General features: G+C 38.4%; 3 protein-coding genes and 2 non-coding genes across 6 annotated transcripts; 4 read left to right on the top strand and 1 right to left on the bottom strand.

Moving 5' to 3' along the window:
- The first annotated feature begins 6,571 nt into the window (after positions 1-6,571).
- Positions 6,572-9,955, top strand: LOC102702097 (TLC domain-containing protein 4-like). The gene is made up of 9 exons (XM_006654571.3): positions 6,572-6,740; positions 7,469-7,622; positions 7,972-8,060; positions 8,163-8,298; positions 8,424-8,498; positions 8,635-8,756; positions 8,855-8,930; positions 9,441-9,500; positions 9,582-9,955. The coding sequence occupies exons 2-9, from the start codon at positions 7,494-7,496 to the stop codon at positions 9,708-9,710; spliced, it is 816 nt and encodes a 271-aa protein (XP_006654634.1). The 5' UTR covers positions 6,572-6,740; positions 7,469-7,493; the 3' UTR covers positions 9,711-9,955.
- An 882-nt stretch (positions 9,956-10,837) lies between these two features.
- Positions 10,838-12,617, top strand: LOC102720151 (probable aspartyl protease At4g16563). The gene has a single exon (XM_006655411.3). The coding sequence runs from the start codon at positions 10,838-10,840 to the stop codon at positions 12,281-12,283; it is 1,446 nt and encodes a 481-aa protein (XP_006655474.2). The 3' UTR covers positions 12,284-12,617.
- A 462-nt stretch (positions 12,618-13,079) lies between these two features.
- TRNAD-GUC lies at positions 13,080-13,151 on the top strand. Its single transcript has one exon. It is a non-coding gene; the product is annotated as a tRNA-Asp (tRNA).
- A 2,331-nt stretch (positions 13,152-15,482) lies between these two features.
- TRNAD-GUC lies at positions 15,483-15,554 on the top strand. Its single transcript has one exon. It is a non-coding gene; the product is annotated as a tRNA-Asp (tRNA).
- A 131-nt stretch (positions 15,555-15,685) lies between these two features.
- On the bottom strand, positions 15,686-24,169 carry LOC102701822 (carnosine N-methyltransferase-like). 2 transcript variants are annotated; one of them, XM_006654569.3, is made up of 18 exons: positions 23,999-24,169; positions 22,531-22,603; positions 22,341-22,384; positions 22,017-22,059; positions 21,683-21,907; positions 21,395-21,550; positions 20,965-21,030; positions 20,436-20,480; positions 20,240-20,319; positions 19,952-20,016; positions 19,806-19,872; positions 19,596-19,709; positions 18,845-18,918; positions 17,777-17,874; positions 17,553-17,612; positions 17,367-17,435; positions 16,894-16,947; positions 15,686-16,241 (listed from the first exon to the last, which is right to left on the bottom strand). In XM_006654569.3, the coding sequence occupies exons 1-18, from the start codon at positions 24,076-24,078 to the stop codon at positions 16,173-16,175; spliced, it is 1,482 nt and encodes a 493-aa protein (XP_006654632.1). In that variant the 5' UTR covers positions 24,079-24,169; the 3' UTR covers positions 15,686-16,172. The 2 variants fall into 2 exon arrangements, with proteins under 2 accessions (XP_006654632.1, XP_015693339.1); XM_015837853.2 differs by lacking the exon at positions 21,395-21,550 and having other exon boundaries at positions 15,687-16,241; positions 23,999-24,147.
- Positions 24,170-25,568: the final 1,399 nt, after the last annotated feature.

Here is a 25,568-nt window from a genome sequence, read left to right as displayed (position 1 = left end):
GAAGAGAGGTGACGAGAGAAGGCAAAGAAGAGAATCAAATCAAGATTACAGATCTGCGATGCTTAGCTCAACTGGGCTCAAATGGAGACAAACAAGGGGTTTGGTTTCTACCAACAAAATTGTCCATGAGAACTAGCAAGAGGATCACTTAACAACTACTCCGTACTCCAGATCGAAAGAATCTGAGCATCCCGGGACAAGATTAGTATCCACTACCAAAGAAAGCATCAGATCATCAGATAAGCTAGCCTGTCATCTGTGAGACCAATAACTAGGATTAATGAACATCATCATCATCAGCGGCATGCTAAAACTCCCTTTACTCCCTTTTGCATCAAACCACCTCAATCCAAATTCCACTTTAATTTCTAGCCATAATTTTCACACGAACACCTAAAACAAGATTACATTTTTTTTTCTTCCAAGTCACAGGACAGCATCATATCTTGCACACCAAAGGAGGAGCTTAAATTGAGAGGGGGTTATTATTGGAGACAAGCCATGGGCAGCCCCATCTGGGGCTAAAAGATCCCAAACGTGCATGAGCCCATCAGCACAGTGTCAATCGCCAACCACGCCGCCGTGGATGTGCTCCACGTTTAAATGTGGGTGCCTTGCTTGCTTGCTCCCATGGCCAGCTTGGCGATAGCTACTAGCAGTATTAACTAGGCATAGGGACACACTGCTTCGTGTACTGTACACACCAGGCCGCAGCTTCCATCGTTTTTATTCTTGCTTGCTCCATGGGAGTGAGGGATGGAGGAGGAATCATTCCATCTGCAGGTTCTTGGTTCCATTTTCGACTGACACTAGACATATGCAGTCAGTGCAGCTTCCTCGGCAATTTGTTTAGAGCATGTATAATAGTATGCTATAAGTCAGCTATAAGCAAAGGAGAGAGAAGAGAGGTGAGCTACTAATTTGTAGCCAGCTGCACACGGGTTCCAAGACAAAATATGTGTATGACATGTAGGAACATGTATTAATGTTTTGTAGCTAACTATTGTATGCATTGGCTATTAGATTGGCTATAGATGAATTGGAGCTAGTAGTTGACTATACTATTGAACTTATTCTTAGGCCATGTTTAGTTCCCAAAAACTTTTCTCAAAAACATCAAATTGAATATTTCGATATCTAAATGAATCATTAAATATACATTAATATCAAAACTAATTATATAGTCATGGGGAAAATCGTGAGATGGATCTTTTAGCCTAATTAGTAAATGATTAGCCATAAAATGCTACAGTAACCAACATATACTAATGACGAATTAATTAGACTCAAAAGATTTGTCCCGTGATTTTCAGGCGGCAAAAATTTTCGTAAACTGAACACAGCCTAAGCTGGTCTCGAGCAGCGTGACTTGCATTGACTTTCCCATGGTAAAAAAACTTCTTGATGTTAAGCTCAGTTCAAACTACAATTAGAAAGAAATCTTGTCAGATGGAGAACCTGGGAGAAGAAGTAGTTTGCTGTTTGTCGGCAGATCATTTTGGCTACTGAAATGCCTGATCCAATGGGAATTATGAAAACGTTTTGCACCTTGGATTGTAGCGACTAACCAGTTGTGCTTATTTGCACATCTCTTTCCCAGGAAGAGAAATGTGGCAATATGGAGCTAGTTAATCAAGTCGATACTTAAAGGTGAACCGTCGGTGGGAAAAGACCAAGAAAAATTTTCCTGTTGGCACCTTGAACTCTGAAGAGTTTTGGGATCTCGATGATTATAGTAGCCTCAGCAGCGTGAAATTTCTCGAGAGGGGGAATTAGTATAGCATGCCACTGTCAAACGAGAGATTCTCAGCAGAAACTTCCGTCGGTTCCAACTTCTGAATTATTGTCCCAAGAACAGGAAAAAAACGTAGCACTGGTTGTCATCAGGCCCAATAAAATTCTCGTGTATAGTTACAGTAGATGCAATTATACATGCTAACTATCTAGTCTAGAAAAATAGACAGCATCATGTTAGTTGGATGTACCATGTTACTCTGTTTGAGCATCAGTACTCTCTACTTTTTTAAAAAAAAGTTATCCACGCAGTTAAACTACTATACAAACTTTAACCAAACATTTATATTTCTGCACGTTTGTGTTAAACTTACTGAAAGCATGTAATTTATCTGAATACGAGTGAGTAATCTGCAATAGGAAAAAAAAACTATCATGGCATTGTCAGTATAGTAAAATGTTGCCATTGTCAAACGACAGTCTTCGCTGGAGCAGTTAGCAAACGAAAAAAAATTGGCAACCACAACAGTTGAAAACTGTCGTACTTGGTTGATGGCATGTTTACCTCTGAACATGGGAGAAGCTAATCACAACCACCTAATCTGACTATTTTAGTCGCACGTCTTTGAGACAGATTCCCCGGATCATGCTTGCTTGGCAGGCACCCAATTAGCTGCACAACAATATGACTAATTTCCGCGACGGGATTAGCAACCAATTAGGCCCTAAAATTTCGCAACTTTGCAGCCTTCTTGAGAAGCTAAGCTGGCGGTTTGACTATACCTGAAAGAAAAAGCCTCGTCAAATGTCATATTAATCTAAGTAACTATCGTTAGCTGTGGTCTACCATCTCATACTTGCATTACCGTGAGCAAACAATGAAAGCGGAGGTCAGAAGTTAAGGCCCTGTTTAGTTCAAAAATTTTCGGCTTTCACCCATCGTATCGAATCTTTATACACATGTATAGAATATAGTTAAAATAATAACTAATTGTACAGTTTGAAAGGAATTTGCGAGACAAAAGATTTTTAGCCTAATTAATTCATAATTAACCATAACTGCTACAGTAACTCACGTGAGCTAACAATGGATTACTGATGTTTAAAAAATCGTTAAATAGTTTTCTGAAACCCTATATAATTAGTTTTTTTAATTAGTCGTCGAAATTATCTTCCGATATCTGGTTAAACATCTGATGTAAAAAAATCGCGAACGCCCTAACAGAAATGTTTAGGAGCTAACAAAATATTCAGAAGGCGTTCTAGGAGGCTCACACCTGGCGTTGTCGGTGCTGAGTCAATTGATCACCGCCTGCACTCCAGGAAAAGGTCTACTACTACTCTACACCTGAACACAGCTGGGAGCAATGCGATGACGACGTCGACCACGAACCCTGTATCTGCGTTGATTAATCGATTCAGAATTCAGAAACAGAAAGTAGTCGCAAAGACAGTAGGAAGTCGTCTCCATGGAGAAAGGTGAAAAAGCAGTAGTAAAAGGGAAAAGAGGGGAAACGATCGATCGATCGAGCGAGCGAGCGAGATTACGAGAAGGTTGTTGAGGCTGTCAGGGTTTCAGAAACCTTCCGTGACTGCAAAGTAAATGCAGCAGGGGCGGGGCAGCGATGGTGCACGAGGGAGGCTCTGACTTTACAACCTTGCCCGATCTCAAGAACGATCCTATCCATGGCCGCGACGACATCGAGAAGCTGGGACGGGAAGCAGATCCAGATCGAGTACGAAGTTCTACGAACGGAGAGAGAGAAGATCGCCGCCGCCGCGTGAGGGGGGCGACGCCGCGCGCAGGGAGCCGGGGGGGGGGGGGGGGGGGGGGGGGTGGGGGGGGAGTCGTGTATACGCGGAGAGCGGGAAGCGTTGGGCGGGCCAAATGTGTGGGCCCCATCTTGAACGCTATTTGCGTATGGGCTGTAAGATGGTATTATTGGGCTACCACATAGCCCACGCAAAATTCTGAAATTTAACTCTTTGCCATAGCTAGATTTGTCAACTCTCGAAACGGCGTTCTTAGTTTTGCTCTTACAAAAGTACCAATAAAAATAGATAACTATTCCCAGGTAATTTTCCTGATTATTTGTCTTTCCTATGATGCCCCCACAAATCAACACTTCCTCTTTATTTTTATGGAAGCTACAAAACAGGGTTACGTTCAGATGGAACAGTTAATGAATAATTAATTTAGATGTGCTAACTGATGGACAATGAGCCATCGGTGCCACGTGCTCCATCGTGTTTCTGAGTTTTCACTAATCTGTCCCGTGTGCACGGTATCCCGTGCTGTAGTCCCTCTATTTTTATTTATCCCTTTGTGGAAACCAGTATGGATATAGGATGAATGATGGTCTCTGATGACAATACGGATCAGGATTCACGTGCCGTATCATGTTGCCATCTCCTACTGTGCTAGAGGCTGCCACCTCTGCCTCGCTACTCACCGACGGTTGTGGTTTTAGTGAATTCTATGCAACAGTACCAACCCTTATCCACCTTTGCACTGGATTTACCATGGTGGTGGTGGCCCTTGGTATATTTAGGAGGATTCATCTTTCAGTCAACAAAAATATAGCGGTTATGTTTGTGCAGAGATGTTGGTCAATGTCGGTAATGTTGTCTCGAGCTCAATAGACTCACATACAAATGAGGTTCATTCCTGACAGCTTGTGGTGGATTGATTTGAGCGTCACCACTAGTGTGGAAGATGAAGGTCCGGGGAAGGAGTTGACTTTGGTCCATGCTAGCATACCATATTGATACATCATATCATGTATATAGGTAAACGGGATAAATATTGCCTCGGTCATAAAATATATGTGATAACTAGTTAAGAAGTCATCTCTCTCCATTCAAAATTGTAGAATAATAAAATTAAGACAGCATTGGAAGAGTTATCAAATCATCATGGCAAATAATTAATTTTTCCCATAAATTTGGGTCCAACCAATATGAATAAATAGTAGGCCCGATACAATCATAGAGATATTAGTAGGGCCAGTTTGCCAATTTTATTTTAGAAATCTCATATGTTAAACTTCTTAGAGTAGTAAAACCAAAAGATTACAAAAGCATTGATCTTCGTAATAACACGCCAGCTTCTCCAAAATTTACTCTCAACCTTTTTTCTACTTTGGATTATATTTATAAGCTAAATTTTCAATTTACGATCTTATTTTCGAGTTGATTTTTGAGCTTTTTTATCGTAGTTTATTTTTTAGCATAAACTTTTAGATTGCTAAAAAACATATATAATTTTTTGTTCATAAATTATTTTTTATTTACAAAATGTCAAAATATGTTTTTTTAGACAAAAAGGCTCATATGAGCCCTGCTTTTACTGAAAGCATAGAAATTGTTGCTGGGATTACCAGCTTACACTTCAAAATTGCAAACATTTGGGAGATAAACATGGGCGCGCAACTGCTACCCCAACACACAGCAACCACTAGCACAACTCTTACTGCTTATTACAATAACAAACAAAACAGAACAGCAAACTTAAATTTAATTTTAACCAACACCCATCCCGTTGCTCGGACCATCTGATTAGCTATCTTCTGCAATTCCTGAATTACCACCTCCTGGGCTTCCCTTTCTTGTATCTTCAAAAGCGACTTCTAGTTCCTAGTTCTTGAGAAGTGAGATAATGCGAAAAATAATTGTTACAGGAGAGAAAACCAGTTTTTTCCTAAAAATCATATCATTTCTTGTCATCCACAAGCTCCAGCTAACTGCTGCTAATAACATCACTATAATTCTATTTTTTTATCAGACCCCCCCCCCCCCCAAAACTCTCCAATTAAAATGTTCAAAATTTCTGGGGATAAAATTCCAACCTAAGGCATCTCTACAAGCACACCAAGCGAACACCGCTATAGGACATTCAAACATAATATGATTGGTATCTTACACCTGGTTACAAAGGTAACATAACTTTGAGCCATCTCAACCTCTTTTTTTCAAATTGTGAATTGCTTGAATTCTATCTTTTTCAGCCAGCCATAAGAAATGTCAAAATATGTCGTTTGATAAAGTGTAACTTTGCTACCCAATCAAGCACAAGTACAACTACCTATGCTGTAGTTTCCTTTCTAGCAAGGAAAGAATAGACAACTAGTTCGATCATAAACCGGAATCTACAAAGGCGGAAAGGCCCATAAAATATCTTATTATTTCCTCGATAAAAATTATGCTTATCTTATTAATGCGTGAGAATAAAGTTCACGTGTAGTTTAAACTAAACAAACAAATCAAAACTATTAATAGCACTCGTACCAGGTACGGTATGATAAGTTGCTTGCGCATTAAGTATGCCTTCCTGTAAATAATTTTATATATCTAATTATAATATATTCATCATATTTTAATAGGAATGACGTTGATCTTTTGACACGCATTTGATCATCGTTATTATTTAAAAATATTGTGAACATATTTAAAAATATAATATTGTGAACAGATTTAAAAGTATAATTTATAATTAAAATATATTTAGTAATAAATTCACCCATATTAAAAGATTATAACATATGTTAATTTTTAATAAAACAAATGGTTAAATATAGATAACAAAATTTCTAAAATTTAAATCTTATACCCAAATATAAATATCGTAGCACAATTTGCACTATTATTTATCATGTTAATCATGTTATCGCATCATTCAGCATCAAGTCTTCTATTTTCAGTCTGTTACACAATCTGAAATTCTAGAAGGGAGACGGTATCTATCTATTTTTTTTACTATTTTTAAATTACAGAATAATAACGGAGGGAGGAGTAGATTATTACGCCATCGGTTTAATTATTCCGTTTCCTTTCCCTTGTTCGAGTAGCTTCCACCTTTGCCGCATCCTCCGCGCTTCCGACGAAACCGTGGAGAACGGAACAATCGGCGGCCATCCAATCCAATCCGCTTGCTTCCTCTCCTCCTCCTCCTCCTCCCTCCTCCTCCTCGTCGCCTCGTCGGCAACCCGCGACACGCGCAGCAGGTGGTGCGTCCCCCTTCCTCCTCCTCCTCCCTCGCGTTGCCCCCACCGGCTTCCGCCGCCGCTCGGGTTGCCCGCCGATCATGCGGATTTTTTGTTCTTAATCCGGTTTGTGTACAGGGTGGGAGGGTGGGAGCTGCTGGTGGTGGGGGGTTGTGGCGATGTCCGGGGTGGACTTTGGTTGTGGGATTGGACGGGAGGGATCGTGTCGATGCTTTGTTTGTATTTGGTGGATGCTGCCCCAGTACAAGCGTAAAGGAGAAAAAATTGCTTCGGAAATTTTATGCTGTTTTTTTTTATGTATATGGAGAGGTGGATTGCGCATTTTTTGTTGTGGGATTACTAGAAATGGATTGTCCGTTATATGCAACTGATTTGTCTTTTGCATGTAAAATTTGATAGAACGCTAAACGACACAGGGACCATTTAGGCCTTGAGCTGTGCATCCTGTTGTTGATGTTTTTTTTACCAATGATGATAAATAGCTACCTACCGACGAAATTCTCTCATTTTACACTGCTTGCTTATATGTGGAATTTGATTGAACAATGATCTCCTTTTGTTTTGATTAAGTCTTCAAACTGGTACTGAATGTACATCATTGAAGATAACTGACAACGGTACAATAACACCATAAATATTGTGACATTCTCATTAACCTCTGATTATTTATGCCTGCATATTGTCCACCTATTATTCAAGCACTTATATATCTCTCATTTCGTCTTCCTCAGTAGGTTGAGTTAACAACATTTGATTATGGATCTGCCATTGATGGCTGCTAAAGCCTATCAGTACAAAGCAGAACTGCTTGTTAAGGACTACCTGCTAGCAGATTCGTATGTTCCATACGCCTCTGTGCTTGGCGGAATTCTGATGTGCAAGTTGGTACTGTCACTCCTCACTCTCGCTTTTATGTTAATCATTAGTCTACTGTGTAACTGTGCAATAACATGTTCATAATTGTGCATGTGTATACTCAAAGAGAAATGCCAACTCCTACATTATATTTGATAGTTCCACCGTTTGAGTTTTGCGCACAGCCTCAACTTCAGTACAAAATTATTGCTCTTCTGCATTGGAATATAACCCTGCTTTTTCATGCACTGGTTTTATTTGTTCCTTTGAAATCATGATCAACGATGATGGCACATAGTTATGTAGCATAATTTTCCAACATTTTCTTTCATGATCCGTGTAATGGCATCTTGACTATTGTGTTGCTTTGCTAGCTCAGGCGTTTGATTTCACACGCTTTATCAGTTCATTCTACTTCAAAGGTTATGCTTCTCTCACAAAGATGCAAAAGATTGAATGGAATAACAGGTGAGCGTGATTTACCAACTTAATTACCAAATTTCATTGTCCATCTCTTATTATATAAGCTTCTGAATTCTGATGATACATCTTCTGACCCTTTGTTAATAGGGGCATGTCCACCGTCCATGCAATATTCATTACACTTATGTCGACATACTTAGTTTTCTTCTCGGGGTTATTCTCTGACCAGCAGGATGGGCCAGTAACATTTAGAAGTTCAAGCCTCTCCAATTTCACTCTAGGGGTATACATATGCAATTACTTAGTCTTGTGACCTGTGAAAATTCATCATACTTAGTAATTTATTAGTTTAATCTCATATTTGGCATCTCTATCTTCCCCTTCCTCATACGAGCTCATGTTTGTTAGGTCTCTGTTGGGTATTTCATTACGGACCTTGCCATGATACTATGGCTTTACCCTTCACTTGGTGGAGTGGAGTATGTAAGTAAACAATTTTCATCTTTCTTTCCCCTTTTCCATCTTGCCTGACTAACATGACTGCTCTCCACTTGACTCCTTCAAACTGCACTATTTGTCATTAGTCATCACGAAATTACCGTTGGTTGTCTTTTGTCAGATTATCCACCACATACTGTCACTTACTGCTGTAACGTATGCTATGCTTTCTGGGGAAGGACAGTTATACACATACATGAGTCTCATATCTGAGACTACTACACCTGGAATCAACCTAAGATGGTAACTGAGTATACAAATACTTTGCACAAAATTTTGTTTCGATATCTTCAATCCATCGGTCCATCTGAACGGCTATTCTTGCTCTTTGTGTTATCAAGGTTCCTTGATGTTGCTGGAATGAAAAGATCCAAAAGATATGTTGTTAATGGAGTTGCAATGTTTGTTACTTGGCTGGTAAGAATAACATTCCAAACTAGTGTTGTTCTGCACTAACTTTAGTTTGATGGAAATTCTGCGATGTGTGCATGATATTTTCTGAAGCATTGATCTCTAATTACATCTGAGCTTTTCAATTGTAGTATTGTTTTATTTAAATCTTATGATTTGGAATTTCTGCTAGCCTTGGAAGCAGTTCTCTTGCTAGTTCGGATTTGTATATATGTTTAAACAAATGGTTGTTTTTGAGTGAGGATAATATTGGCATGTGTTTGCTACCAAATGAGATGTTTATCATTTATCTTGCCCTATGGATAAACTAGAGTGGTAATGAATTGTTCTAAAGGAAAATGACCCTTCCTAATTACGGGAGTTTTAAGATGAAACTACCAAAGTTGCAGCTGCAGATGTGACTAAACTTATTTGAACACTCGAAATCTGTTGGTAAATCAATATTGTGGATTTTTACATATTTTGGAACTTCAAGTATCTTGTTCTGCTAACAATTAAAGAAATCCCTTCATGCAGATTGCGAGGATAATTCTGTTCATGTACTTGTTTTATCAGATCTTTTTACATTATGATCAGGTACATGGTGATTCTTCTGGATTCAATGTACGTGAGGGCTATCAAACACATAGTTCTGACTTTATACTTTTTCACATACAGGTTAAGCAGATGGACACCTTTGGTTATCTTCTGGTTTCTGTCGCACCTGCCGTACTGTTCGTGATGAATATGATATGGTTTTCCAAGATCTTAAGGGGTCTCAGGAAGACACTGGCCAAGAGGCATTGAGGGGGTTTAAGGGGTATTCATGTACAGCCACGACCATCCACCTATCTGTAAATTCCCTCAGCAGCCTATAGCTTCTCATTAGTCACGATGGCTAATCCTGGTAATATCAGCTTGGCCGTTAAAATCCAGATTTATGATTGGACGCCCAGCCTGTTATGCATGATTGATATATTAGTTTGTATATATGTTTGGCTATGGCTGTATGTACTTTAACACCCATTTTTTAATAAATGATTATTTCTTTAGTTTTAACTTACGATAGTTGGCCCCAATTTCAGTCACGTTGTTCTAATTTGCCGTCAACTTTGATCATCACCCCCTAATATTCTAACCAGAATAGTTAGTTTTATCATTACTTTTAGCCTCCCTGTTTGTCAAAAGTCCCTGTGCATCAGAAATGGTGAAAACACATCTCAGAGTAAACTGCTTTACGTAGGTCTGGCTTTGCAACGATGCCCAAGTTTTTGAACATGTATAAACTGAAGAATTTTTGAATGTGTAATCAAGAAAGTTTTCAAAAGGTTCTCTTTTGTAGACATGTTTCATATACTTTACTCTTTATATTCAACAGATCCTATGTGGGTTCCAACAAGGAAAGAAAAAGTAAGATAAGGAGTCTGAAATATAGCACAATTTCTAGTACAACTAACAAAAGCAAGTGGCTGTAGGACTAACATTCCTTCAATTAACTAACTCACATGGATGAAAAAAGGTGCAGCTGTCACCAGTGAATCAAAATTCTATGATCCTTAGAGATACCAGCTAATGAGGTGCTGGGGAAGTGCTCCTTGCAATTCAGAACAAAACAAAACTCCCATCATGTGAGATATATAGGACACACAAACTGCCATAAACACTAAACACTGCAACAGTTAAATAGCTCCATTTTAATTCGTATCATTATATGAGTACATTAGCTCCTATGCACCTCCCATCCCTTTTTATTTAGTGCCTTCACGCCGATAATAATATTTCATTATCTGCATCATTAAGTGCCTTCCATCAGATAGCATACAGAATAGTGCTAGTTTCCAACTAGAATGTATTTAAATTAATTTTCTTGTGTTCAGCTTTCTAAAGCTTATAAGTAGTCCTATTTCTCCTCTTCCTGATCTATCACACACAATATGCATTCTTCCGTTTACTTGTTCATTCTTCTTTGCCTCCTAGCCATCAACTTCAATTCCCATGCAAAAGACAACAAGCCCCATAGCAGTGTGGTCCTTGGCCTTAGCCATGTTAGATCTCTATCTGCTCCATCCATGGTGATAATAAACTCCACAAAATTTGACTTCCTGGACATTATAGAACCAGTAACAACATATATAGATGGCTACTTGCTTTCCCTTAACCTGGGCATGCCCCCACAGGTTTTCCAGGTGTACTTGGACACAGGGAGTGACCTCACCTGGGTTCCCTGTGGCACAAACACCAGCTACCAGTGCATAGAGTGTGGCAATGAGCATAGCATCTCAAAGCCAACTCCAACCTTCTCCCCATCTCAGTCCTCTTCAAACACAAGGGAACTATGCGGCAGCCGCTTCTGCGTCGACATCCATAGCTCTGATAACTCTCATGATCCCTGCGCCGCAGCGGGTTGCGCAATCCCTTCCTTCATGAGTGGTCTATGCACTAGACCTTGCCCACCTTTCTCCTACACCTATGGTGGTGGAGCACTGGTCCTTGGCTCCCTTTCAAAGGACATTGTAACACTCCATGGAAGCATTTTTGGCATTGGCATCCTTTTGGACTTCCCTGGCTTCTGCTTTGGCTGTGTGGGGAGCTCCATAAGGGAGCCAATTGGCATTGCAGGGTTTGGCAAGGGCAGGCTCTCCCTGCCGTCCCAGCTAGGGTTCCTTGACAAGGGTTTCTCCCATTGCTTCCTGGGGTTCCGGTTCGCGAGGAACCCTAACTTCACCAGCTCCCTGATCATGGGAGACCTTGCTCTGTCCGCAAAGGGCGACTTCCTCTTCACCCCAATGCTGAAGAGCATCACCAACCCAAATTTCTACTACATTGGCCTGGAGGGTGTCAGCATTGGAGATGGTGCCGCCATTGCTGCTGCTCCAAGCTTGAGCAGCATCGACTCGGAGGGCAATGGCGGGATGATCGTCGACACCGGGACGACGTACACCCACCTCCCTGATCCCTTCTACACCTCAATCCTGGCATCCCTTGTTTCTGCCACGCCCTATGAGAGATCCTACGACCTCGAGATGAGGACGGGGTTTGATCTCTGCTTCAAGATCCCCTGCACGCACACGCCATGCACGCAGGACGAGCTGCCCCTGCTGAGCCTCCATTTCCTCGGCGATGTGGAGCTCACGCTGCCCAAGGAGAGCTGCTACTACGCGGTCACGGCGCCCAGGAACTCGGTGGTGGTGAAGTGCTTGCTGTTCCAGAGGATGGACGACGACGACGGCGACGATGAAGACGAAGGCGATGTCGGTGGCGCGAATGGGCCAGGAGCAGTTCTTGGGAGCTTCCAGATGCAAAACGTTGAGGTTGTCTACGATCTGGAGGCTGGGAGGGTTGGGTTTCAGCCCAAGGATTGTGCCATTCACGCCCAGTGAAGACCAGTGCAGAAATCTGTGCGTGCAGATGGTACGCTTTTGCGTCATCTTTAGCGCACGATCGGATGGGGGTTTCAGGTGTTCTTGGACATTTTTATTTCAGTCGAGTCGCTTTGTGTGTTTGTAGTACAAGTGGCCGTACGAAAAACCACTAGCGAAGAGAAAACACCTACTAGTGGGGAGTTCATGACGAGAAAGCGAAGTGTCACATGTAATGCAAAACTGCCACTCTTGTTTGAAGTACAAATAAAGGCGTGCTTTATGTGTTGGAATAACGGTCAAGCTAGTGGGAGTACTAGATCCATATAATTGATTAGGTTAGTCTCAATACATGTTTTATAGGGTGTGAGATGTCATAACAGTAAAATTACTGATTTGGCTGGATCAGAGAGTTTCATGAGATGAGAGAGATTTTATCCCACATGACACTAATCTAGCTCGGTTACCTAGTTCTAGTTTACTATCTTAGTAATTATGCATTGAGACTGACCCTATAGACTATCCATGAATAGAGAGAATAGAAACGTTTTTAAAAGAATTTACCTATTTTGTTTTTTTTGGAAACAGTGTTTTTTGTGAGAAGTGGGATAGGAAAGAGCACAGACGACTTCACTTTTAATGGCAGAGATATAGTGTGTATATGTATATATACTGTTTAATTTGCAACTGAGATAATCAATGTTTTTCTCCCTGGAGCCTTTTCTAACGATTGCAGGAAGGAAGAACCAATCGCCTGCAATTTGATTTCTACTTTGGAAATTATATGTAATGCATATTCTCATGAAGCAGCACAGAAGTCGTTGTAGTATAGTGGTGAGTATTCCCGCCTGTCACGCGGGTGACCCGGGTTCGATCCCCGGCAACGGCGATCACATTTTTCCCGCTCCCAGTCAGATTTTTAATAGCTATTTTAGCGGTCATAAAATAATAGCTATTTAACATTAAATATAAAGAATGAATTTAGCAGTCATAAAATTAAAAATTTACTCAGTAGAGGTTATCTAATTTTTATAGTTGTTTAATAATATAAACTATTAAATTAACACTATAAAATTAAAAATCAAATGTGAGGTGACCAACTTCTCACAAAAGTAAGATGAAATATTATCTATTCTTTTGGTAGTTGTTAAATAATATAAACGATAAAATTAACCGTTATCAAATTAAAACCAAACGTGAGATGATGGATTTCTATATACAATTATTATAAAGAAACCATTTAACGGTTTAAAAACATATGTGCTAAATATTTTAAAAATCATAAATGTAAAAACTAAGAAATAATTGATTCTCTCTGTCATAATGTAAGATTTTCTGGTCTTGTCTATATTCATATAAATGCTAATGAATCTAAATATGTATATAAATTATATATATTCATCGATATAATAAACGGAGGTAGTACCTTGCGTAAAACTGAATTTCTTTGTGGCATGTTGTGGGCAACGGTCGCGAGCGTAAAAGAGAAAAAGGAGGTGGACTAGGCGCGACGGAGGCGGAGGTGTGTGGCCGTTTGTGTGTGGGTGAAGAGCCCGTTTGTGTAGTGGCAGTATGGCAGACAGCGCGTGCGTGCCGCGCAACACACAGAGACAGAGGAAGGTCGCGCGGCCGAATCGGCGAGCTAGTGCGCTTTTGGGTGGAGTGGCTGGGCGGACTTTCCGGGGGAGAGAGCAGCAAGCACACTGGTGGTGTGGTGTGCTGCTATCTTTGTCGTCAAGCTTCAACCAACCCGTCATCGATGTGCAAATTGTGCTCTACTGCGTTGCCTTTGAAGCACCAGGCTTCACGTACCGCTTCAGTGGTAGTGATTGTAGTTGTAGGCTTCCTCTCTCCATGAGCGTACTGACACCTCGCTGCATCAGACAAATGAGGGTGAGGCCACCTTTTGTTTGTTCTTCGTCGGTTCATAGAAATTCATGAAGCCTTGTGAGACCTTTGTTTCTTCCTCCTCTTCCTCTTCATTTCTTCAGTTTTCTCCATTTATTAAATTCAGAAATTTGCCAAGCCTCGACTGAGAATGTTGGGTACGGATGGATAAGGGCTATGGGTCGGTTTGGAAACTTTCTCACGACTATATTTTCTCGTAGAATCTCTAGCTTGATTATTCAATAATTCAACTTTTCACCTAGGTTTTGAAAACTAGAAAATGAGCGACATACTCGTTTTTTCTTTTCTTTATGCTTATAAACTAAAATTTAAAATTTTAATCTTCAATTTTCGCTAGAAAGCCGCCGCCTGCTGGGTGCCTTAGCTGCGGTCCGACCGATAGATGGGCCCCATGGGTCAGTGAGGCAAGTCCGTCGGTGGTTATCTTCTGTAGGGACCCCTCGGAACATCTCGTATTGTCGTTTAACCTATCAAAATCTGGATCAATTCACTACCTCCAGCGATCATAACTCTCTAACTAGGCTATAGTACCGTCTGATACATAAAAACCTGGATCGGTCCTACCTCCGCAATGATATTGAGATCTAATACAAGGCGCCTGAGATCGATGGTTATTAGTGACCCTTTCTTACGAGAATTTTCCTCAAGTTTCAATGAAGATATACCCAGGATTCGTACAGCAAAACAAAGGTTCCTGAATTCTCAGAATTGTTTCCAATTTTGAGAAACGGAGTCGGAATGAAACATTTGCGAAGTCGTGAACTACGTTCTTTCTTCCTTTGGTATACTCCGTTGTTTAGACTTCCATTCCATTTTGCTAGTGATTTAACAACCAAGTTGAGCTAATGCGGCTGTGTTTTTTCCCCGATTATTCTTTTTTTTTTGTTTTTTTGCTTGCATGTTTCCTAAACGGTTAGAGTATTTTTTAAAGAAAGATTTTATATATAATTTATCATATTTTCTTTCTAAATGTATTTTTAACTCTGTAATAGCTAATTACAACATCTATACCATTAAATAGATAAAAAAATCATATAATTTTTCATTTTTAAAACTGAAAAAGAACGCAGCCGTCGAGATGTAAATGAAGGCCTTTATGATTTTCGCTAATGCAGTTCCAGTGTAAGAACAGAAACTGAAAGGAGGAGCCACGTCAGATAAATGGCACCGTTGTTCTCTACTTATCCGCGAACTATTAATCAACCGTTCTTTACTAGATACTCCCATGGTCCCACCGTTGATGTAGTGGTGAACATCTAGTAAGAACAGTTGTAACAAATTTAAAAGTAATCCAAGAATCGGAATAACAAAAGTCGTTGTAGTATAGTGGTGAGTATTCCCGCCTGTCACGCGGGTGACCCGGGTTCGATCCCCGGCAACGGCGAAAATTTTTGTATTTTTTTTCCCTTTTTTTCGATTTTCCGTTTAACACAACCCCACAAATTTGTGGACGCTAGGTTTAATCGAATCCATTTTCCAAAAAAAATTATCATCATGTTGCCCGGAATATCATAGGAAAAATTGGTATCGCGAATTCTCAGGTCCATACGCGGATTGCGAGAACACGAGAAATTAACAGTACAATACAGTCCAAAATGTGCAGCTCTTTGGATTTGCCGTTTACAGATTCAATGTTATTGTACAGTTTTAACACGTACTGACTTATTAATATCTTGTGCTCCCATTAGCCAACTAATACTATCACAAGTTTTTCCCCGTGCCATTCAAATGTTTGCGAAGACGGAGATCAGTGTTCCCCTAAGTAATGGTAAGCACATTCTATTAATCTTATCCATGATATCTGGCAACTGAATTAGTTATCTAAATCGATCACATCACAGTTTGCTAAGGTTTCATATCATGGTGAAGGAATGGATGGATCATCCGTATTGTCCCGGCCTCCCAACAGGGATAGAATCACCAGTTCACCACAGGACTGAAATTTGATCTATATAGCCTGCATGCCAACGGCAAACCATTCCAACAGAGGATCTTCATCTCACTAATGTTTTTGAGCTTTTGATCGAGATGCATTCTTCCTCATCGTCCAAAATACCGCACGGTACCGATTCTGCAACTCAACCACAGTATAGAAAAGATAATATATCAATAAGGTTGTAGAATGCGCAATAAATTCAGGTATCAAGAAGCTTGGTAAAATGCACAATAAATTGATGGGTACCGATTACTGAACTACTGATGTCAAACATCCAACAGAATTAAGTGCAACTGGAATCCTAAGTATTCCAAGCTGACAGCTTTGAAAATTTGCATGGTTGCATTAGTCAATGCAGAGGCAGAGCTTTCAACTGGAAGTTGGTCTCTTAGAAAAAAAGGAATCATTTTAAAACACAATTCCTCAGATGTAAGTTGCATTGGACCTATGTTCTAATTCATTAAAGTTGTAACCTATTAGATTGAACTTTCATGTATTTTCCCTCACCCTGCCACTAACATTCTGCTCCTACAACAATTGAATTTGCACAATGCCTAACACTCCTAATATGCCTGTTGAATGTACTATACATGATTGATAGTATATGAGTCTACAAGGGATTGATGAACAAGTTGACATCTAAAAGTTGAAATGACTGAAGTTTCCAACTGCACCAAACACAATTATATAATCGGCTTTCAATACACAATTCTAAAAAATCCCCATAAGTTCAATCACTTCCTAGATATTTGAAGATTAAGTCACATTGTAGATATTAGAAGATTACCAGCATCATTGATTTCATATTTGCAGTGTATGTGGTATCTACCATTCTCTCCACCTGAAAACCACACAAAGTTTATCAATGAAAATAATAAAATTTACACTATTTACACTATTTATAGCGAATTGAACTTTAATTTGCACCTATTTCATTTTGCATACCTATGACCTTATAAGAAACATACTTCTGGAAAAAGGTTGGGAAATGTACATTTGCAAAATGAATAAGATATAAGTTATATGCGCACTGCAGAATGCAAAAAGAAACTAGGGGAAAAATTGAAGGATGTTTACAGATTTTTTTTTTTGTCTAATCATAAGTTTCCACATATTTTGAAACTATCCACAGTATTTCATCTTTGTTCTTTTTTATAATGTGCACATGTACAAACAAACATATTGGCATATATGCACCTGCATGCATATTTTGATTTTCCTCGATTATAGCACAAAGCAAATTAAATGCAGAACTCTCACCTCCATCACAAATCCATAATGGTAAGCTACTCTTTTCACATCTTCCAAACTTAGTTCAATAGACATATCCTGTGTTTAAGGAGATAAATTAGGTTCCCTCGTGAGAATAGTAACATACATTCGAGGCTTCAATTAACATAGTGTTCATTCATTCAACTAGTATAATAGAAGGAGAAAACTAATTACATCATCTGGCCCATAGGAGTCAGCGAAGTGATACAGAAGAGGACCCAAATTTATCCACACCTGTTGGTTGAAATTGGACAGGTATTAACAGCAGATAATAAGAAACAGTAAATAAACAACATATGCTGAATTATAGATCTCCCTACATAAATGGGAACAGAATTTGTAGTACTAATTCTTCAGGAATAGCTTATCAGAGTCCAATCCTATAATAAGAGACTCACCCCACCATCCTTGAGAACTTTTGATATGATCTCTATATATTCAACAATATTGTGCGCCGTATCTAAGAAGAAGCACGTTACAACAGCATCCCATGCACCTGGAACAAAATGAGTACTGTAAGAATCTCTGGAACAAAATTGGCATTTGCTGATCATACATATCTCAAATAAAAGTGGAACAAATGGACATATCAAAGCCATAATCAAATTACCAGACTACAAATTGAATTCAACTAATAACCATCGGTTTCAAAGTTATGCATGCTTCAACAGCCTACATGATTAATTTGAGGTAGCTGCTTCCTTCTTCTCCATAATAAATTTTAAAACACATCATAAATAAGATTTAGGACCTAGTTTGCAACTGCACACTACTCTTGTCTAATTTGCAATTTGGTTTTTGAAGAACGTCAAAGCATTACTCTCAAGTCTCAACTCGATTTAGTTAAGTATTCTAAAATAAATACAAGCAAGCAAACAAGAGAACAATAACAATAATTAATATATTCCCCAAAATGGATGTACTTCATATGTGTGACAAGAAACATGACCTCCATAAATTATTATTATATGTTATTTGCCTACTAGAGAACTTTTTTCCCTTGTTGGCTATGAATTAAAATTGAAACAATCTGACAGAAACATAATTGGAACACAATTGAGAATTGACCTCTTCTTCTGGGGTTCCACCAGAACACATTCGTTCTTGGTAGTAAATTGGTTCTGTACAACTGTCACCCTATTTATATGCTTAGACTAACCCCAATGCAAAAATCTTGTTTCCAAAGTACGTGTTTCAACTGTTATTTAATCCCACTGTCCAACTGCATGTTCAGTTTCTGGCATGCCTTTCATTGGGCCACAAAAAACTAAGGGTAAATGGTACTTCTACATTATGGTTGTACAAACAGCGCTAAGTTGATTAATGCATATCCCCTAACAAGGTAAGCCAGGTAAAAACTATTTACTCACGAGTGTAGCTACAGAAATCTGTCGAGATCATTTTCAATTCCTACTTTGCTTAATATTTTGCTATTCTAGGAAGACCAGGACACCAGGTCATCTTACATTCTTGGCTTTCCTCATTGTAGACCTCTACAAAATCCCCAGCACACATTGAAAATCCTTCCGTGATCCCCGAACTGTCAACAGAAAAGAAAACATAAGTTAAATATGCCAAGGTAAAGCCTAACAAGAGATAACAGCCAATTTCTCTCTTTTTGCAAGGGGTATAAATAAACATTCAACAGGAACATTTCTTCAGTTTCTACCTACAGCACAAACAGTACTCGAATTCTAGAATACAATGTAGTTTAGACAGGATGTTTCAATTTCTAAAGTTGTCAAGTCTCATATTCTTGCGTATCCATTTTGTTTTATTTTCATATTTGATGCTTCCTCTTGTAAATATAGATTCCCATATAAATTATCTGTAAATGTAATCAACATAATTATATTTTGATCAATGGTAACGTCCTATATGCACCTTACATTACACACAACTAACAGATTGCACCCAAGCATACATCGATGAATGAAAGCACAGCATTTTGCAAGTGTACTGATGCTTATGAGAAAAAAAAATGGTTGGTAAAAGTCCATTTGACTTAGATTATTGAGCAGATTATTGGATTATCTACTTGATTATATGGATAAATCAAATATTTTAAGAAATAAGCTTAACAAATAGCTAAAAATAATTAGTCTAAGCAATGCAATAGAAGAAAGTTTTTTGAGAAAACATATCTGTTGAGGTATGAAGCAAATAATATGTTTTAATAATCCAGTGAATGAGCTGAAAAGAACAGAGCCTTATTACCATGAGGGGTGAATATCAGGAAATGAAACAGGGCGGAGCTGATCATTATCTGAAAGAGAATTGCAGTTACTGTGTATCCAAGGATATATAGTCCACTCATTGGCTTCTTGAGTGCTGATAAAACATGACCAAATATTGTTATGTTATAATCAACATGATCATGTAAGCTGCTGATTATTTTTTAAATATGTCTAGCTTTGACGGACATACTGGTTTAGAATGAAACTTGAACAAATCATCATGTAATATGAAAACTCGTTTCCCTGGCTCACAAAACCTGTTCAAGAGTAAAAAGAATTATGTAATTTTTTATAATATATGGCATTAGCTCGTTCACAATTGAACATTTGTTTTACCCAGAGTGGATATCTCAAGAGCCAATCTCCCAAGCCCAGCACCAGGGACTAAGCATGAAGGAGGCCTACGAAGTTTAACAAATACGCAAACATAAGTGAATGCTTGACTGAAAGTGAAGCTTGTAACTTCCATTTGTATTTGAGGTTTAAGGAAATGCTTGCATCAATCATCCATAGTAAAAACATGGACATGCGAACACACAGGGACAAGATGTCCAAACAGTCATCCAATTTTGATAGCTCTAAATTATTGACCCAACATGGGGATTGGTAACAATGCATGTTTACCTCTGTTTGCTTCGGTTAGGAAATAGACGATTTAGCTCCTCCAGGATGGGCTTATAGCACTCATCACGTTCCTTTTGACCCTACAGCATTTTTAATAATAAAAAGGGTAATATTCCTTTGGCATTAGATCATTACATTCAGACAGAAGTTCCATTTAATTATATTGTAGGTGAACCAAAAATGGCACAGAAAATACCTCCTGAGCCCAATCTCTGACGATATTTCGTATGATGCATCTAACCTGAATAAACCAGAATAAAATGGATTATAGAAGCTACAAACTATACAGAGTGTCCAGAAACCATGCAAGCTGGTAAATAAGTGTCGATGTAGACAAAGAGGCAAGAAACTACACAAATGCATACAATATCAGCAAAATATAGCATTAATGAACACTTACGATTATGAGGCCAAGGGGGAAAGGAAATCAATATACAATAAAAAATAAAACAGCATCTATCAGGAAATATGTCAGCTTCAGTAACAACTGTACAAGTAGGTGAATGTGCAAGAAACTGCAGACACGCATACAATATCAGCAAAATATAGCATGATCTAGTAGAAAAAGGAAAATCAACATATAATGCAAATCAGTAGCATCGCATATATCAGGAAAGATCCATAACAACTTTTCTGGTCAGCCAAAATGACTTTTGGCTAAAGTTACATTGAAGTGCACTTTTTATTGGAAGTATGTCAAATGAGAAGTTGACATAATCCGTTACCTTGTCAACGTCAATTGGAGGAACATTCAACTGCAAGGATGGAGCCATGCATTGCCGAGTTGTCACCTAAAATAAGATAACAAGAATTAATATCTCATTATAAATATTGGTGTCTACTTAAAATTATCAGCAGAAGAAAAGGTAATGCTTGATAAACTGAAAGTTACATGTAAATGTTGGGCGATATACGGTCCCAAGGTTCAACATTGGTAAAACAATAACTGAATGAACTTCAGGAGATAGTGAACACAAATTAATTAGGCTTTTATCAGTAATGCCTTCTGCAACCAGAAGATAACAAGAATGCCACGACAATGCATTGCTCCTTCAGACTCAGTAATAAATTCAAGCATGAAAGCTATGTTCTGAATCATTCAATTGTAGATTATAAGGAATACACAACAGCTTACATCTTGCAGGTGGAGCTTACATTCTCATCAGCAGAACATGCAACACAATCTGTATCTTGACAGTTAGCTTCTGTATCTGCAGATTTATCACTACTACATGATTTATCTACACCTTGCAATGCCTCCAATTTGTCACCAACAGGCTGGGAACAACCTTCCATGTCAACTACCCCATCCTATTTGGTACTTAAATCAATCAAATAATGCAATATCACAAATATTGTAATGTAAATTGGCTTCAACTTGAAAGCGCCCATTTAGGGAAAAAAATTAAAAAAAAAAAAAGAGGACCAATGCATAAGGCCTACCCTGTTGCCAGTTTCTTTTGACAGTTCATGAGCCTTGTCATCTTTTCTGGGGCAACCATCCGGTTGATGCAACTCGGAATTGCTTAGGGAGACAGAGCTTCTAAAGCAATCACCCCTCTCAACAGAATGAGCACAATCTTCATGACAATGTCCATGCATGTTCTCTCCACAATCATGGCCATCCACATCTACATACTGACTCATGTCGAAAGGAGGCTCAAATGCCTGCAGTTATACCCCTTTTAATAATAACACCATGCATACACAGTTTTCACCTAACTTACTGCAAAGAAGAAAGAAATAAAACCACACACACACACACACTATAACATACCTCAAGCATGTTCATGATGAACGATGCATTCATGGATATACACCTGTGAAGAAATAACACAATTATATAACTATAATAAAATCTATTACAGTAAGCAGAAAGATTGGCAATAACTAATTTAAAACAGCATGCGTTGACTTTTCAGAAAAAAAATCAATAAAGTATAGTATAGAAGACATGTAAAATGTATTAGATGATTTTGGGCATGCCAAATATATCTACTGCAAAGATACATTTCAAATATTTAAGCAACAATCAGTGGAACTAATAACTAGTACTACAGGTATATAAGCATCGAGCCCATAACATTAATAATTTACTTACCATCTCAGCCTTTGGTACTTTAGACCAAGGTTAAAAAGAAGTTCCTACACAACAAAGACATAAGATATGTGAATGGGCATACAGAGCTTGACAACCTAGATATGTCAAAACGAAATCCATAGTGATAATCAAAGAGGTAGTAGTGGTTGAACATAGAAAAAGGTAATAGGTGGTGATGCTAAATACAAACCTTGTGGGCACGAGGAAGCCTTTTGAATGATCGCTCATATCTTTTGACATCCCTTTCTGCAGCATCCTGATAACTATCACAATAGCAATGCAAAATATTGTTATTTAATCAAAAAAATTTGCAAAAAAAGCTAAATTGTTCCCATCTAGTCATCCACAGACACCAGTTATCTATGCCACCAAGTCACCAACTATGCAAAATTAAAAGCCATTGTACTGCCCACATTCTTATATATTTTCATTTGGAGTTTGGACATGGGCAAAGTCTCCAATAATGTCCTTGCCTTTCTAACTGTGTTCATATGTTCGCTGAATATTTCAATATATAATGATATGGTAGTAGTTTTGATGGCCAATTTGCCCATACCATTTTCAAACACTAAGGTCTAACTACTTTAGCCGTTTATTAGCTGTCAATGTTTTTGAATGTTGATTGCATGCATCCTAAGAAGATACTCCCTCCTTTTCATATTATAAGCATTTCTAGCCTTGCCTAGATTCATCTATTGATTTATATATACAGTTTGTATATGTGTCTAGATTCATTAACATACATATGAATCTAGACAATGCTAAATACATTGTGGAAAGGAGGTAGTAGGTTAAAAGGAAACAAAGGAAACAAGGTTTGACAGATATAATGTGTCTTCAATGCAATCTTCTAATAGCAATGCCAGGAAACATCACGTGTTCATATCTATATTTTAACTTTTAAAGGTTACACTTATCAGTTGGTTTATCAAGATGTTACTCCCTACATTTCAAAATATAAGGCATATTTTATTGTCAGAACACAGAATTATAATCATAAGAAAATATTTTTAAATATGAATCTAATAATATTAATTAATTTTGCGCACAAAAATTATATTCTAATAATACATTGATTCTTGGTCAAAGCCTTGTCACGCTAAAACAAAATACACATTATATTTTGAAATGGCATGAGTAATGAAGAGTTCAATGCAAATATTCATCCCATCCCATCAACAACGTTCAGGCTTCTAACATGGTTATCCTGGATCCAGAACTTGCAACCGCTCCAAAACCTCCGTGCACAACTCATCAAATCTCTCAATTCACCATCCGAGACTGAGAGTATAATGGGTGGTTCTAACCGCGAGCTCCCACAGCGTAGCCTGCAGCAGAACTCCCCACGAAGCCTCCCGCCCTTCCCGCTGGGTGTTCCCCGGTTACTACAGAACAACTCCGGCCAGCATGTCACACCCTCGAATCAGCGACAATCCCTAAACCCTATAACTCAGAAGCAGCATCATCAACTCGAACTAAGTAGCCCCCTCAAAACTAACAAACACCCACAGCTCGGAACACAGCGGGGCTGCTAGAACGGAGCTCCGCTTCTAGGCGCGACCAACCAACCGCCGCCCGGCGAGGAGTGGCGGGGCAGACGAGCTTCTGAGCTGTGAGCGGGAGGGTGAGAAGAGGGAGGGGAACGGGGTTATGCGTACTCGGCGTAGGCGGCGATGATGCGGCGGAGCGAACTGATCTCGAGCGCCTCCTCCTGCTCGGTGTACCGCCGTTGGGCCATCCTCCGGCGGCGGCGGCGAGGCGGAGGAGCAGTTTTTCCAGATGAACTGGTGGGCCTACGAATGATGAGTCGAGTGACGTGGGGGAGGCCTTTTCTTTTAAAGCCGCCGGTTTCGCTGCCGTCCTGCCGATGTTCAATTGTTCATCCATGGACCGGGACGATAATACGGATGTTTTCTTATTTACAAACCAAATTTTAACTTTACTTTAAATTTAGAGTTTTGAGATTCTTTTTACCAAAGTTTATTTTTAAACTTAGCTTTTAGCTATATATATATGTATATATATATATATATATATATATATGTATATATATGTATATGTATATATATATAATTTATAAATTATTTTTCATTCATTCATAGATGACGATCACCCATGTATCCGCGGGATGCGTGTAGCAAGCGGTATCTTTGGATATCTTAAAAGTATTGATACAACAATAAAATCTAGACAGATTTTGCCGAGAATTCTAAACTTCAGTTTATTTTTTTTTTAAACTAGACCGAAAGACTGCTGAGCAGTTTATGTCGGGAAGCAAAACACGGACCAATCCCTATCGGTTTTGTAAATCCTAGTAGGGTGAACCAATATGAAAATGAAATTTCATAATTTCAATGTTCATTTTCAGATCTAAATTAGCAGCCTCGTTTCACTTATAATAAGCATAACTAAAACAACATATTTGTAATTAAAAATAATTTATAGATAAAATTATTGTGTAGTGTTTTTATACATTCAAAAGCAAATGCTATAAAATAAACTACGATAAAAATATCTTAAAATCAACTCTACTTTAAAATTTAAATTTTATATATGAAGTTGCCAAAACAACGAGGCCCTGGACTTGGGGTGTAAGTGGATATTTTTTTAGACTTTAGGCTCCAATTACAAGTTTGATTACATGAACACAACTGATCAAAACTTTGCATAGTTACATCAAGCATTATAATATTAAGTTTCTTGTGTTTAATTTTTAAAGTACAAATAAACCTGGTGAAGAGTCATTGTGCTCTTGCATATAAATAATCGTAGAGGTGGCCACGATTATGTACTTGCACACGTGTTTTCAAATAGGATTTTTACCTACTTCCTTCACCCAAAACATAACTATCTCGAATGAAATTTCGCATATCCTAGGCTCATAAATCTGTAAATCAAGATAGACTAGGATTGGTCAAATTCCATGAAGATAGTAAGTAACCCTATTAACGATCGTCCAACTCTTACTTGTGTTTTAGATGTGACATACTCCTTCCATTTCCGTTTTTAGATGTTTGACTTTTTGTTACAACATCTGACTATTTGTCTTATTCAAAAATTATAGAAAAAATTATAGAAATATTATTTATTTTGCTTGTGACTTACTTTATTATCAAAAAAACTTTAAGCATGACTTGTCATTTTTTATATTTGTAGTAAATTTTTAAATAAGACGAATGGTTAAATATTACAACCAAAAAAAGTCAAACATCTTACATTATGAAACGG

This window comes from Oryza brachyantha, chromosome 5, assembly GCF_000231095.2.
Source record: "Oryza brachyantha chromosome 5, ObraRS2, whole genome shotgun sequence".
Taxonomy (NCBI): domain Eukaryota; kingdom Viridiplantae; phylum Streptophyta; class Magnoliopsida; order Poales; family Poaceae; genus Oryza; species Oryza brachyantha.
Note: the sequence above shows the minus strand (reverse complement) of the source record. Positions and strands in the feature narration are given on the sequence as shown.